Raw genomic sequence first — 13,078 nt, 5'->3', positions numbered from 1 at the left:
TCCAAATTATTGCTACAAACTCCGAAAAGCTGTTTACGGCCTCAAGTAAGCTCCTCTCTCCTGGTACGAGACTCTCACTGACTTTCTCAAGCGTTCTGGTTTTCAAAGAGGAATTCTCAATCCTACCCTGTTCCGAAGATCAAATGGAAAACATCTCATGCTGGTTCAAATCTATGTGGACAGTATTATTTTTGGATCCACGGATCCATCAATGGTTGCTGATTTTGCCAAGTTAATGGTTAGTCGATTCCAATGAGTATGAATTGTGAACTAAGTTTCTTCCTTGGTCTCCAAGTAAAACAAACCAACAAATGAATCTTTATTCACCAAAAGAAATACATTTCCGAGCTCCTCAAGAAATACTCAATGGACACCTGTGCCTCTGCAAAGGTACCTATGGGTTTCAGACATAATATCTTTTCGGACCCATTAGGTGTTGTTGTTGATGAAAAGAAGATAATCGTATGAACAATGAAGAACATCATATGTGAGTAAAACTGTAGTGGATAGATAGAGAGATACAAAATATTACAATAACAACTCTCATGGATGGGGAGAATCCCCACCCAAAACTCTCTCTAAAGTCTATGTCTGCATAGTGAACACTCTTACAAACAAATGACCCTCACCTCCACTTTATATACTAGTGGAGGGAATATACTCTCATACAAGGGAATATTCTAACCTAATAAACACTCATCATTGTAGAGCATCTTCATGCTCCAACAATCCCCCCCTATATGCTCGGAAATGGTGTGGGTAAAGCAGTGATAAAAGGCAGAACATCCGACGGGCAGGTCCGGTAGGTCTGGTGCTGAAGTGTCTCGGAAAAGCTGAAGCTGTCGTGATCTCAGAATCTGACAATGTAATCTCTATCATCAAAGAACATACAGAGGAACCTAATCTCCGAATAAAAGTATGAAATCCCAATCTTCGAATGTGATCAGTCCCTAAAAACCAATCATGTTCACAGTCCCCTCTCGATCGTTGAACCGAAGAGCACAATGTCGAATCACGCAACGTCTTCAATATTCCGAACTCGAGTGATAATGCACCAAATAATATCTGAAGAATAACCTGCTGAAAATGTGAAGCATCCAAAAGTGAAGTCCGAATAATAAATAATATGAGTCTGAAGACATGGTCTAGCAATGCCAAAAATTTGATCAGAAGATCAAAAATAAGTGTCACGTTGCATCGCCAAAATAATCTTCGTCTTCAAAATATCACAAATCCAAACTCGAGCAATCATAAGATTTGAACCAGATGCAAACACAAATGAGACATCCCAAAATGCAGAGTCTGAAGATAAATAATCGTAGTCCGAAGAATATCTAGTAATGCCAAAAATCACTTCACTATGGCGACTCTCACGAACGATATGCTAAAAACATACATATCTTACTACAACACTCCATTGGATCTCTTAAGAATCCTTATTTCACTTGTTTTTGCATTACTAGGAACCTCTATCAACACCGTTGGTTGCCTTATGCATGCAAATTATACACAATATTGGATCAAATAGACCATCGAATAAATAATTTTACCCTAAGCCCACAACTAAATAAGGAATATGAAATAAGGCTAAATCAATCATTATATGGCTATATAATCCAAATAGTGTACAATTCTAAAATATACACTTAACATATAACTTTGTCAGTCTAGACTCCAATTAACACATAACATTTATTTCCCCTAGGCTATAAGGCATCACACAAATCAGACAATCCTATCATGAAATTCCTCAAGATATCCCTAGCCCTATTCTAGCATGCAACTTACATAATAAGTTAATAACATACTAAAACATAATACTCATGTATGGGTATTTTGGGAATCACTTACTTGAGTTTGGTTGATTGCACGCATTACACCCTTTTCTTTGTAAAACGCCTTTTATAAAATTTGTTTTTCTTGTAAAAAGATTTATCAATTCCTCATTTTGATTTCAGATATACCCGAGAGTGTGCCTGATTCCCTCAAACCAAGACTCTAATACCAACTTGTAACGTCCTCAAAATACTAGTAAAAAATTCATTTTCAAAACACCCAAAATGACACAACCAATTGTTCCAAAACCAGCTAAAGTACAACTATTCTTAACATTAGAGTAAATCAAATAAGCAAGTGTGGAATAAAAATCCAGGGGATGTTGTGCGATCATGTCGGGCCCTTCCCTTTGGAACCAAAAGTATATGAAGCATTTAAACCACAAAAACCGTAAGCACAAAGCTGTAACGCCCGTGTTTCGGGGCCATACATTAGTAGATGATGTAATAGTCTAGGTCAACTATTGTAACTATTTTTGAAGCAATAAAGATGATTTATTTGAGTATTATGTGAATTATGTGAATTATGTGAATTTATGTGTTATATACTTAATTATAAAGATATAATTAAAAAAGAATAAAATAAGCGTCAAAATTAAAGTGTGAGATAAACCTGATATCTTTACATAAAGTTTTAGTGGTCGAAACAAGGATTCCGTGTATATAAAGAACGCCGAAATCCGAGTTATAACGAATAAGTTATGACCCGTCGAAGTTTCGCGACGGAACCGGCACGACACCGGGAAGCGTAAATAGTGAATTTACGATAGAAGACTTTTTGGCCTTTGTAATCTAAACGAAAGTCATAGAGTATGTTAAACCGAGAACATCCATAAAAAGAACGCCCAAATCTGACTTCGTATGAGGAAGTTATGAATTTTCTAAGATTCGGCATAGCAGTGCACGACCCGAAACTCGAATTTTAGATCGAGCGATTTTTAGCCGACACACCCTAAATTAGAATTGAAGATCTCATTAATAGGAGTTCAACGATAAAAATACAGTCGAAAACGGAGTCCGTATGTAGAAGTTATGAATTCTACACGGTCGTTTAGCAGTGTAATCTTCTCATACTGATAAATTTAAGATCGGTCGAGAATTAGCCGATGGAGTCAAAAGGAAAGTTGTAGATCTTGTTTTTACCTACGCGTGGATATAAAGAACGTCGAAAATGGAGCTCGTATGCGAAAGTTATGGGGTTTAGAAGTCGGCAGGGTGCTGCAGCGAAGTGGGTGACGTGGCACAATCTGATGACGAAACGTGGCACCGACTCGACGAGTTGGACCAGCAACTCGATGAGTTGGGGGTCAGAAACTCGACGAGTTGGGCCAGAAACTCGACGAGTTCACCCCTTTTTCAGCCTATAAATACCCCCCGAGAATTCCTTCATTTTTCATACCAAAACCCACTTATTCTTCTCTCTACTTACTCTCTAACACCCCCCAAACCCCCCAAAAAGCCTAGGAAAACCTCCTAGCATTAGAAGAAATCCTTGGAGAGCCCGGAGGCTCCAAGAAAAAAGAGTTTTTCGGTTTGAAACTCTGCCCGCGCAGAGCCCGGTTTTCAAGCAAACTTCTCGGTTTCATCAAAGAAGATTATTTTAAGAAGCGAAGTGTTGTCCAAATCACTCCGTATCAGGTGAGTGTATAGTCACTTTCATCTTACACATAGATATGAAGTATTTTATATAAATTATGTGCTATGTGTATATATATGTTATCTGTTTACCTGAGATGTTTGCTGGATGAAAGATCTATACTTCTTTCTTTCAGATCTGCAACTTTTTCCATCAGATCTACACTTTTTCATCTCAGATCTAAACTTTTTCTTCATATATAAACTGTATACTTTGAGATCTATGTTGGATGAAAGATCTGAACTTCTTTCTTTCAGATTTGAAACTTTTTCCTTCAGACCTACACTTTCTCATCTTAGATCTAAACTTTTTCTTCAGATCTAAACTGTATACTTTGAGATCTATGTTGGATGAAAGATTTGAACTTCTTTCCTTCAGATCTGCACTTTTTCTTTAGATCTAGACCGTATATGTATTTTATGCTTTGAAAGTTATGCTGGATAAAAGGTGTAAGCTTTATTTTACAGATCTGGACCATGTATGTATTTTATATCTACGAATATGTTGGGTAGAACATGGGTAGATGAAATAGTTGGTGTGTGGTAAAATAAAATGATGAGAGGCCTCAATGTTGACGTTGTTCCAGTCATCTAGCGGAGTATGGATGACGACCACAGACTTTTCTAGGAAGTCCAGTGGAACGCTAGCAGGCTCGCAACCTGTAGGTGTTTGTGAACGAAGTGTTCACCGGTGTACTCCATCCCCACCATGGTTGCCTTACGGACACATATGGCTAAGGAATCCCCTTAGCAGTAGTGTCCATCCCGATGAAATTCCTAAGGATAGGTCCCTTAAGATAGATGATTTAGGGACGTAAGGTGAGGATAACGGGAACGAGTAATCGGGTTTAATGATTGTTGAAAATAATAAACTTATTTATTGTGGGTTGAAAACCCTATATGCTCACCAGGCTCCCCAGCCTGACCCACTCAGTTTCTTGTATTACAGGTAGTGGCAAAAGCATAGTTGCATGATTTGACGAGAGATTACGGATTTGAGGCCAGATAGTGTTTTGTGGCCTAAGGTGTTTATTTCTTTTTAGTTTATGCTTATGGTCTGTATCGATGATTGACATCCCGAGTTTTTGCAATGTAATGGAAATACATTTCTTTAAGAAATGCTTTGATAAAATTTATATCATATTTTGTTTTGGGAACAAATTCCGCAACACTTTTTTTAAGAAGTTACTCTGATTTTTATTTAAAAAGCATAAACGAAATCGGTCTTTTCTGGCCGTAAAAATGGGGATGTCACAAAAGCTTAGTGAGTTTCCCCAAAATACATCATACCATACATAACATCGGGCCCTACCTAGCATATCGGGCCCCACCCAGCACAACGGGCCTCGTTCGACATAACGGGCCCCGCCCAACATACATGCAAGAGTCATAAAGACAATCTAGCATTCTACATAGTATAATGAGAAAACTTACCTCACACTCGAATAGGATTAACCAAAACTCAAACTAATCAAGGAACCAACGTTATAACTCACCTATCAAAATATTCAAGATTAGTCCTTAGTCTACCTTCCACACTAACCATTTGTCCAAATTCAACCAGGTCAAAAAGTTAAAGGTCAAAGTCACCCCGGAGTATCCTCACGTTGTGACCATCTATTGGTCATGTTGTGAGAACATTATGGCAAAACAGTCGCGACTAGGCCGACCACCATGTCGTGGGAACTGAGCAAAAACAACTTAATGGAGTAAGCTCTCATCCCTTTACACCAAGAGCTCCAAAGCTCAGATTTGAATCTCCCTAAGGTCTTGATGGATAAAGTTTCCAACTTTATCCATTAATATACTCCAAAAAGTCGAGATCTCTGATCCTAGGTCCTTAATGGTTGCACCAATGGCGTGGACACCACCCTAGGTCATGCAATACCAATTTCCAACTAACACCATGGTCTAGAAGCTAGATAACATAATTAAATGCTCGAGAGTTCACCCAAACTCCAAAGACAAAAAGATTGGGACTAAAAAACTCATAAAATTACCTAACTCAAGATCTAAAGCTACAATGATCAAGGTTAAGACTTTATACCTCCACAAGGCCAAAAATGAGATAAAGATGCTAGATCCAAGCTAAAACCAAGCTTCCAAATCACTAGATGGACTCCTTCTTCTTCCAAGCTTCACAAAATGGCTTCACACTCTTAGAACACAAAGAGAGGTTAGGGTTTGGGTGGGGATCATTTTCAGAGGATAAAGGTTGCCAAATGAGGCGGCCCTAGGAGTTAGTACCTTTAAATAGGGCACTAATCCCAGAATCTAGGGTTTTGAGCCCCAACCGCCATCACGCCGTGGCCAAGACCTCGCCACATCGTGATGGTTCACATATACGTGTTTTCCTGAACCGGGCTGCCACGTCGTGGTCATTCCATCACCACGTCGTGGCTTAAACAAAATTCCAAAACTTAATTAATGAAACTAAATTCTGAAGAACCATACTAGGAAACGGGTGTTACAGTCTCTTAATCATAAACAAGATTTTACAAATGGTCCTTTTGGTGTTAAATTTGTCTTAAAAAAGTCTATGATTTTCTTTTCATGAATGGTCTTTTTGGAGAAACTTCGCACGCTAATGGTCATTAAGACATACATTCGTTAGAGAAAGACATTAAGTCCCAACTAGAACCATTTATGAAATGTTTAAAAAGTTTACATAAGGACCATTTATGAAATTTTCTAAAACTTCGTATAATGATCATTTGTGAAAATTAAAAAAAGTCTATTAAATGTTATATTAATTATCATAAACAAATAAAAAAACTAAAACACATAAAATATAATATTTATATAAAAAATAAAGTTACTAATTTTAATCAACATGCAAATATTTTTTTAATATATAAATAATTTTGTTATCTAACCTTTATCTAAAATAGTTAAACTACAATACATAATTAAGTATTTTTGTTTTGTTTGTTTTTATTTAAAATTATTTGAAGTATAAAAACATCATTTCATCTACTTTTTAATTTTTATATGATATAGTTGTAATACAATTTGAGAGATTTATCTTTATTTTTCTTATATAAATATAATTATTTTTAAATAAATATGATATGTTATTATAAAAAAATAAGTTGATATACAAAATAATACTATGTTGCCATTTTGTTTTAAAAATATAAGTATATGGTTTTAAATTAAAGATAAAACTATGTTTTCGCTTTGGTTTCATAATATAAGTATATTGTTGTCTTCAATTAAAAATAAAATACGAACAATAAATGAATATATTGAGTATAAAATATTTACTGAAATAGAACAAAATAAAATTCAATTTAACCTACTTAATTGGTTTGGTTAAAAGTTAAATCTAAATAACATAGAATGAAATTGAATTTTATTTTGTTCTGTTTCAATTAGTATTTCTGAAGTCAATACAATTTATTGATTGCGTGGATTTTACTTTTAATTTAAGACAACAACGTATTTGTATTATGAAAGCAAAATGAAAACATACTTGCAAAATTTTACAAGTCGATTAAAATTAGATAACAAAAATTATTTATATATTAAATAAAATATATTTACATGTTAGATTAAATTTAATAATTTCTATTTTTTTCTTTATAAAGATATTATATATTTTATTTTTTAGTTTTTTTTATTTATGATAATTAATATAAAGTTAATATATTTTATTTAAAAATTGCACAAATAGTCCTAAGTTTCAGAAAAATTTCATAATGGTCTTTATGAGAGTTTTTAGAAAATTTCACAAATAATTCTTATAAACATTTATTACCTCTCTATATTAAACGTAAATCATAAGGACCATTTGCATGTCTAAAAATACCATCTATGCAAAAAAAAAAAAAAATTGAACGCACTAATGTAAAGTGGTATTGATAGAATGTGTAATTTAATCTCTTAATTAGTTAATTATTTGATATCAAGTATCAAGCATACTTAAAATGTGTAATAACAATTAACAAGAGGTGAAGAGGAGACTATATGGAAGTGGCCTATTCCATTATTTTATGGGTTTCCGTATGATATTTGTCAGGGACAAGTGCTGCCATAAAGGCAGCATAGTAGCAGCAGAAGATGCAACAGAGGGGTTGCAGTCATTATACAGTGCACACCAGATCTCTATCACGAACAGAAACGACCTGTATATTTTTATCTCTTTCTGAAGCTTATTTCATACCCAGAAATTCCAGGGTTTCTCTTTCTTCAATATCTTGACCGGAAAAGAAGACCCGATCAATGGAAACGATGACTACAGCAAGGAACGACAATTCTCGATTTCCGTTCACATCAAGTCAATGGCAAGAGCTAGAACACCAAGCGCTTGTTTACAAATACATGATTTCCGGCATGCCCATTCCTCCTGATCTCCTCTTCTCCATCCAAAGAAGCTTGGATTCTTCCACGAGACTTCTCCTGCACCACCACTCTCCCCATCATTCAAGTATGTCGTCTAATTGTATGTTTTTCATGCTAGTTTTTTTTTTACCTCAGATCTTAGGTGCTTCTCGAACATGGATATGCATGCCAACTGTTTGAAGTATTTCCTACAAGAAAAAAACACCCTTTTTTCACAATCACTTGTCAAAACAGAAAACAGTATCTAAACTTGAAAACCGTTTCTAAGAAAGTTTTTGAACATGGATATGCATGCCAACTGTTTGAAGTATTTCCTATAAGAAAAAAAGAAACTCCTTTTTACTTTGTCAACACAGAGACCAGCGAACCAAACTAAATCATTTTTTTTTTTTAAGAAAAAAAGGTGATTGATGAACATATATATATATATATATATATATATATATATATATATATATATATATATATATATATATATATATATATATATATATATATATTAAATCTGCAGTTGGAGTTGGATGGAACTGTTTCCAGATGGGATTTGGGAGGAAAATCGATCCAGAACCAGGGAGATGCAGAAGAACAGATGGAAAAAAATGGAGATGCTCTAAAGAAGCTTATCCCGATTCAAAATACTGTGAAAGGCACATGCATAGAGGCAGAAATCGTTCAAGAAAGCCTGTGGAAGTAAACTCAGCACCCAACACACCACCAGCATTATCAATCTCTACGAAAGCCATGATGAATTACCCTGTTTCACCTTTCCTTTATCCCCAATTACACATATCATCATCCAGACCTCCTGTTAATAGTAATGTTGTGTCATCTCATCAAGATCGGTTTTGGTTGGAATCTAGCAGCGGGTACTCATCACGTTCAGAAAAAGATAACAGGTAATTTGTTTGTGGAGTGTCAAAAACTTTACACATGCATTAATCCCTTGTCATCATCATGATTGTACACATGCACACAGACAGACACCCACATGCTAATGTCCAGTCTCGCATAAATGATTCTCTTCTCTTTCTCAACATTATCAACTCATATATGCTTTCACAGCCTGTACTTTTTTCATGCTAACTAGCATCTTGCCATTTCAAGATCCAAATTTTACCTTCATTCTATCATTACGATAATATAGTTTTGGACCATTTGTCAGTTTCTTTGATTGTACTTCTCTTCTCCACTACACATTAACCATTTATCTTAATAGATAATAATCTATCTACCTTTTTCTTTTTTCAAAAATAAATAAACAAACTATACCTCATACATTGGTCTAAAGTTGCATGTCACAACCATCTTTTAGAAATGACCCTGTAAAATGGATAATGCTTCATAGTTGTTACTTTCCGTACATAACATAGGGTCCATAGGTCTAAAGTTGCAGACAAAGAATACTTGCTTTTATTGATTCGAATTAGAGGTCCAAGTATAGGTTATCTATTTCTATAGGCACCCTTGCTTTTGGAAAAATAATATTTCATTTCCATTTTCCACCACCATAAGTGTCTCTTTGGTAAATTTAACTCATTGTTATATATTTTTAAGCTGATTTTTTTTTTAATCTTAGCTATGGGATGAAAGAAGAGATGGATGAACATCCATTTCTCTCAGAAAGATGTGGAAGTGGCACGATGAGTGCTTCAATGGGTGGTGATTCTTGGAACTTGGAACCACTGGCTATGAACAACAATACATCATCATCATCATCTTCTTCTTCTTCATTAATGGTCCACACAAAACAAAGGGCTTATTATGATTATGATCAGTTGACTTTAAAAATTGATCAAAGAAAAGATGAACAACCCAAGAAAGTTATGCATCATTTCTTTGATGAATCTCCACAGAATGACAATGTTGATGGTCATAACAAAGATTCTTCCACAACTCAACTTTCCATCTCAATCCCGAATGGAGCTCGAGACTTCTTCCAGACCCATAATGGTAATTTCAGCTCTTTTTTTTTTCCCTTTGGTGTTCTCTATTTGATTAAACAATGAAAAGTAATTATACTTTCTCAATGTGTTGCAGATAAATGAGGTTTTCATTTGAAAAAGGACAAGGAATTTCACAGGGGTGTTGGTGGATTACTAAGTGTTGACCTTTTTTTTTTTTGGTTGTGTAATTGTGGAAGGAATGCTGCTACTTATTAGACTTATGTAGTTTCTTTAAAAAATGACATGTTTCGTGAGGTTTTCGACTGGGCTATAAAACGTTACAACAATTAGGGCGTGTTTATTTCACAGATTTTGAAGGAATTTGGAGGATTTGAAATGTAAATTTAAGTTCAAATTGCTTTTGGTTGACAAAATCAAAGAAATTAGTATTCTTTAAATTCTATGTTGGGAGGAATTGTTATTATTTGGTTTGGTTACGATCAAAGATTTTAGATCCAATTATTTATATTTTATTGAAAAGACAAAAGGTCCTCTCACCATTTATTTTAGTCATATGATTGATCAAATAAAAAAACTATTAAGGGGTGTGAACAAGCTAATTTACTCGTGAGCTATTCGGAAGTGACTGGTTAAAAGCTCGATTCGAAATCGATTTTAAATGAGTCCAAGCCGAGCTCGAGCTTAAGATCAGGGTTGTTTGTTAAACGAGTTCGAGCCTGTGTTATTAAGCCCGATTAGGCTCGTGACCCTAAACAAGTCTTCATATATATAGTATAAAATTTAGAATTTTATTTTTATATATTAAAATAAATACCATTTTAGGGATTTAGGGTATAACTGTATAAATTTAAATGAGTTGATCTCGAGCTTCATACCATAAGGCTCGAAATGAGTCGCGCTCGAGCTTGAGCCTAAAGAAAATTAAACAAGTCGAGTTTGGTCAAGCTCGGGCTCAACTTAACATGTTTGCATCCCTACTCCCAAACCCATTCCTACCTCATCCACATCCTACTTACCCTCCCACCCTCACACACATGCCTATACTCGATTGTAATTATATATATTTATTTTGAAAAGTTAACTTTTTGTTTTATATATATTATGTGCAAATTAAATAAAAAATAGGCTTGAGATGGTAAGAGTTTAAAAAATTAAAACTTTAATTAAATAAAATTTTATTATTTTTATTAAAAAGTACAAAATAGTTTCAATAAAAACATAATTTGGTTATATTACATAGTTCACTTTTTAATTATTTGACAAATTGCAAACCAAATAAAAAATAAATTTTATTATATTTTATGTCGGCAAAAAGCATAAAAAATTTGAATTTCTTCGTATTCTAATTCATTTGACAAATTTTGTTATTTGATTTTGACTTGTGGGAAACAAGACTTGGAGGGTAAGTCTATGAGAGTATGGGCCAATGGGGGTGATGTTTCACCATTTATGCCCAGTTAAGGTTGAAAATCAGGTATGCGCCCAAATATTTCTGTTAAGGGCCAGTTGGGCTCAGAGCCGAAAGACTTAAAGGCTCAGTCCAGTTCCTAAAGAAATCGCTTGCAGACGAATATCTAGGCAATGGTGCATATATATCAAATGAGATTTTTTAATACGATAAACCCATATCACATTAATTATAAAAAAAAAATATTATTATAATTAAAAATAAAATGTATTAATTATACAAATATTTCTTATTTAAAAATGTAAAAATTATGGAGTTTTAATAATTAGAAATTTAGAAGTTTTAATCCCGATTTTCCAAACTAATGAATAAATATTAAATAGCCCTCCTATCAAAAAAAAAAAATAAAAAAAATTCAACCATCTTTCGTTGGTTGCTAATAACCATATGAATAGCGATGACTTGTTATTTTGAAGATAAAAAACACTGCTTAAATGCGTACATAAAATATAAGCATAAAACATAAATTCCATATATCATCAACATTAAAGTTTAGATTCTCTTAATTCAAAACATCATGAAATTTATATTATTATATACCGATTTAATAGAAAGAAGAATCAGAAAAATAAATGCATGCATGCATGTTTCTAATCTAAGTCTATGATCTTTCTAGCTACTCCTGTTTGCCCAGCTTCAAATTAATTGGTTCAAAATCTGATCGGTAGACGAACATTTGATCATCACATCGGTTGGAAACGATTGTCTTCTCTTTGTAAAACAAAAAAACTCCAGCCCATATCTGAACACTTGCATTTGGATCATCAAATAACTCCAGATTCCTTGCATTAATATCTTCTGATTCCTCCTTGTTGAAAACATATATCTTCTCCCACGATTCTGCATCAGTCGCGAGAACCCAAAATTCACAACCACCATTAATTGAAGACTTACAAAAATACCCCAATCTCCCGTCATGTTTTACCAATTGCCTCGAAGTATATAACTCATAGTCCCGGTCTTGAATTGGCGATGAAAAAGTTGACCATTTTTCAGAATATGAATCAAATTTCAAGATGTCATTGTTCAACAATAACATGTAGATTGAGCCTCTCGTGGTGATTACCGGTCTTGCCATATCCAGGCTAACTGAACATGGCAACATTAAGAGATCCATCAGCTTCCATACCCAAGTCGTTGAGTCGAAGATTTCACAACGATATGTCCTGTAAAATTCACCTCTCCTTTTCACGCTATTGGAAGAAGATAACCGGACAATCTTGTAATGGAGTACTGGATTTGAACCCACCACCACAATCGCAATCTTCTCAGTTGTATACCTGGTTCTTGGATTCGGCAATGGTACAACCTGTTTAGTTGCAGGTTTACAAACATAGTATGAAATCGACCCAGAAAATCTCGTATAAGGACTCTGGAACACGATGATTCCTTGCTCCGAAGATGCTAGAATTCGAGCATTACGTGGTAGAAAACCAAGATCGATGCTCTTTGATCCACGTGATGGTGCAAACTCGTGGATGTATTCAGAGCATTCGAGACCACACTTTTGCATGAGAAAGCCAGAAACAATGTCGTTTCTTTGCTTGTAAAGGTCAAGAAGATAGGGTTCATACGTGAGCTTTTCGAATTCTTTACTGATACAACGCATGACATCCAGTGTCTTTAAAGATGTACGTGAAAGAATTTCAGTCTTCACCATGTCGTCACAAAGCTTGAATTCCATTGAAAAGAATTTGAAATTTTCGTATGGAGGTTTTCTTTTGAAGGAGGGCTGGACGTTTTTGTGAAGAGAAATACGAAATACAAATACGTATAGAGGATGATGGTGATAGGTTTACCGTTTATGAAAGGATGTGATACATTTATATAGATGTAGACATGGATTGGTATTTGGTAAGTTGAGTTGTAGTAGGGTTATATATTTATTGCTT

The 13,078-nt window shown here is 34.4% G+C and overlaps 2 protein-coding genes across 3 annotated transcripts; one reads left to right on the top strand and one right to left on the bottom strand.

The window, feature by feature from the left end:
• Positions 1-7,694: 7,694 nt before the first annotated feature.
• On the top strand, positions 7,695-10,112 carry LOC145133912 (growth-regulating factor 3-like). Of its 2 annotated transcripts, none has more exons than XM_079068862.1 (4): positions 7,695-7,899; positions 8,326-8,710; positions 9,391-9,764; positions 9,852-10,112. In XM_079068862.1, the coding sequence occupies exons 1-4, from the start codon at positions 7,695-7,697 to the stop codon at positions 9,857-9,859; spliced, it is 972 nt and encodes a 323-aa protein (XP_078924988.1). In that variant the 3' UTR covers positions 9,860-10,112. The 2 variants fall into 2 exon arrangements, with proteins under 2 accessions (XP_078924988.1, XP_078924987.1); XM_079068861.1 differs by having other exon boundaries at positions 7,695-7,914.
• Positions 10,113-11,802: 1,690 nt separating this feature from the next.
• LOC145130718 (F-box protein At5g49610-like) lies at positions 11,803-12,870 on the bottom strand. Its single transcript, XM_079065492.1, has one exon. It carries the CDS (start codon positions 12,868-12,870, stop codon positions 11,803-11,805), a length of 1,068 nt encoding a protein of 355 aa, XP_078921618.1.
• Positions 12,871-13,078: the final 208 nt, after the last annotated feature.

The sequence above is a fragment of the Lactuca virosa genome, chromosome 8 (genome assembly GCF_052849685.1).
Source record: "Lactuca virosa cultivar CGN04683 chromosome 8, Lactuca_virosa_CGN04683_v6, whole genome shotgun sequence".
NCBI lineage: Eukaryota > Viridiplantae > Streptophyta > Magnoliopsida > Asterales > Asteraceae > Lactuca > Lactuca virosa.
This window is presented reverse-complemented; position numbering and strand designations above follow the sequence as displayed.

Bases quoted from the DNA above. Each gene is read 5' to 3' on its own strand.
- LOC145130718 (XM_079065492.1), bottom strand. From the start codon at position 12,870: ATGGAATTCAAGCTTTGTGACGACATGGTGAAGACTGAAATTCTTTCA.
- LOC145133912 (XM_079068861.1), top strand. From the start codon at position 7,695: ATGGAAACGATGACTACAGCAAGGAACGACAATTCTCGATTTCCGTTC. The intron at 7,915-8,325 runs GTATGTTTTTCA...TTAAATCTGCAG, and splicing joins TTCAAGTATGTCGTCTAATT to TTGGAGTTGGATGGAACTGT. The intron at 8,711-9,390 runs GTAATTTGTTTG...TTTTAATCTTAG, and splicing joins CGTTCAGAAAAAGATAACAG to CTATGGGATGAAAGAAGAGA.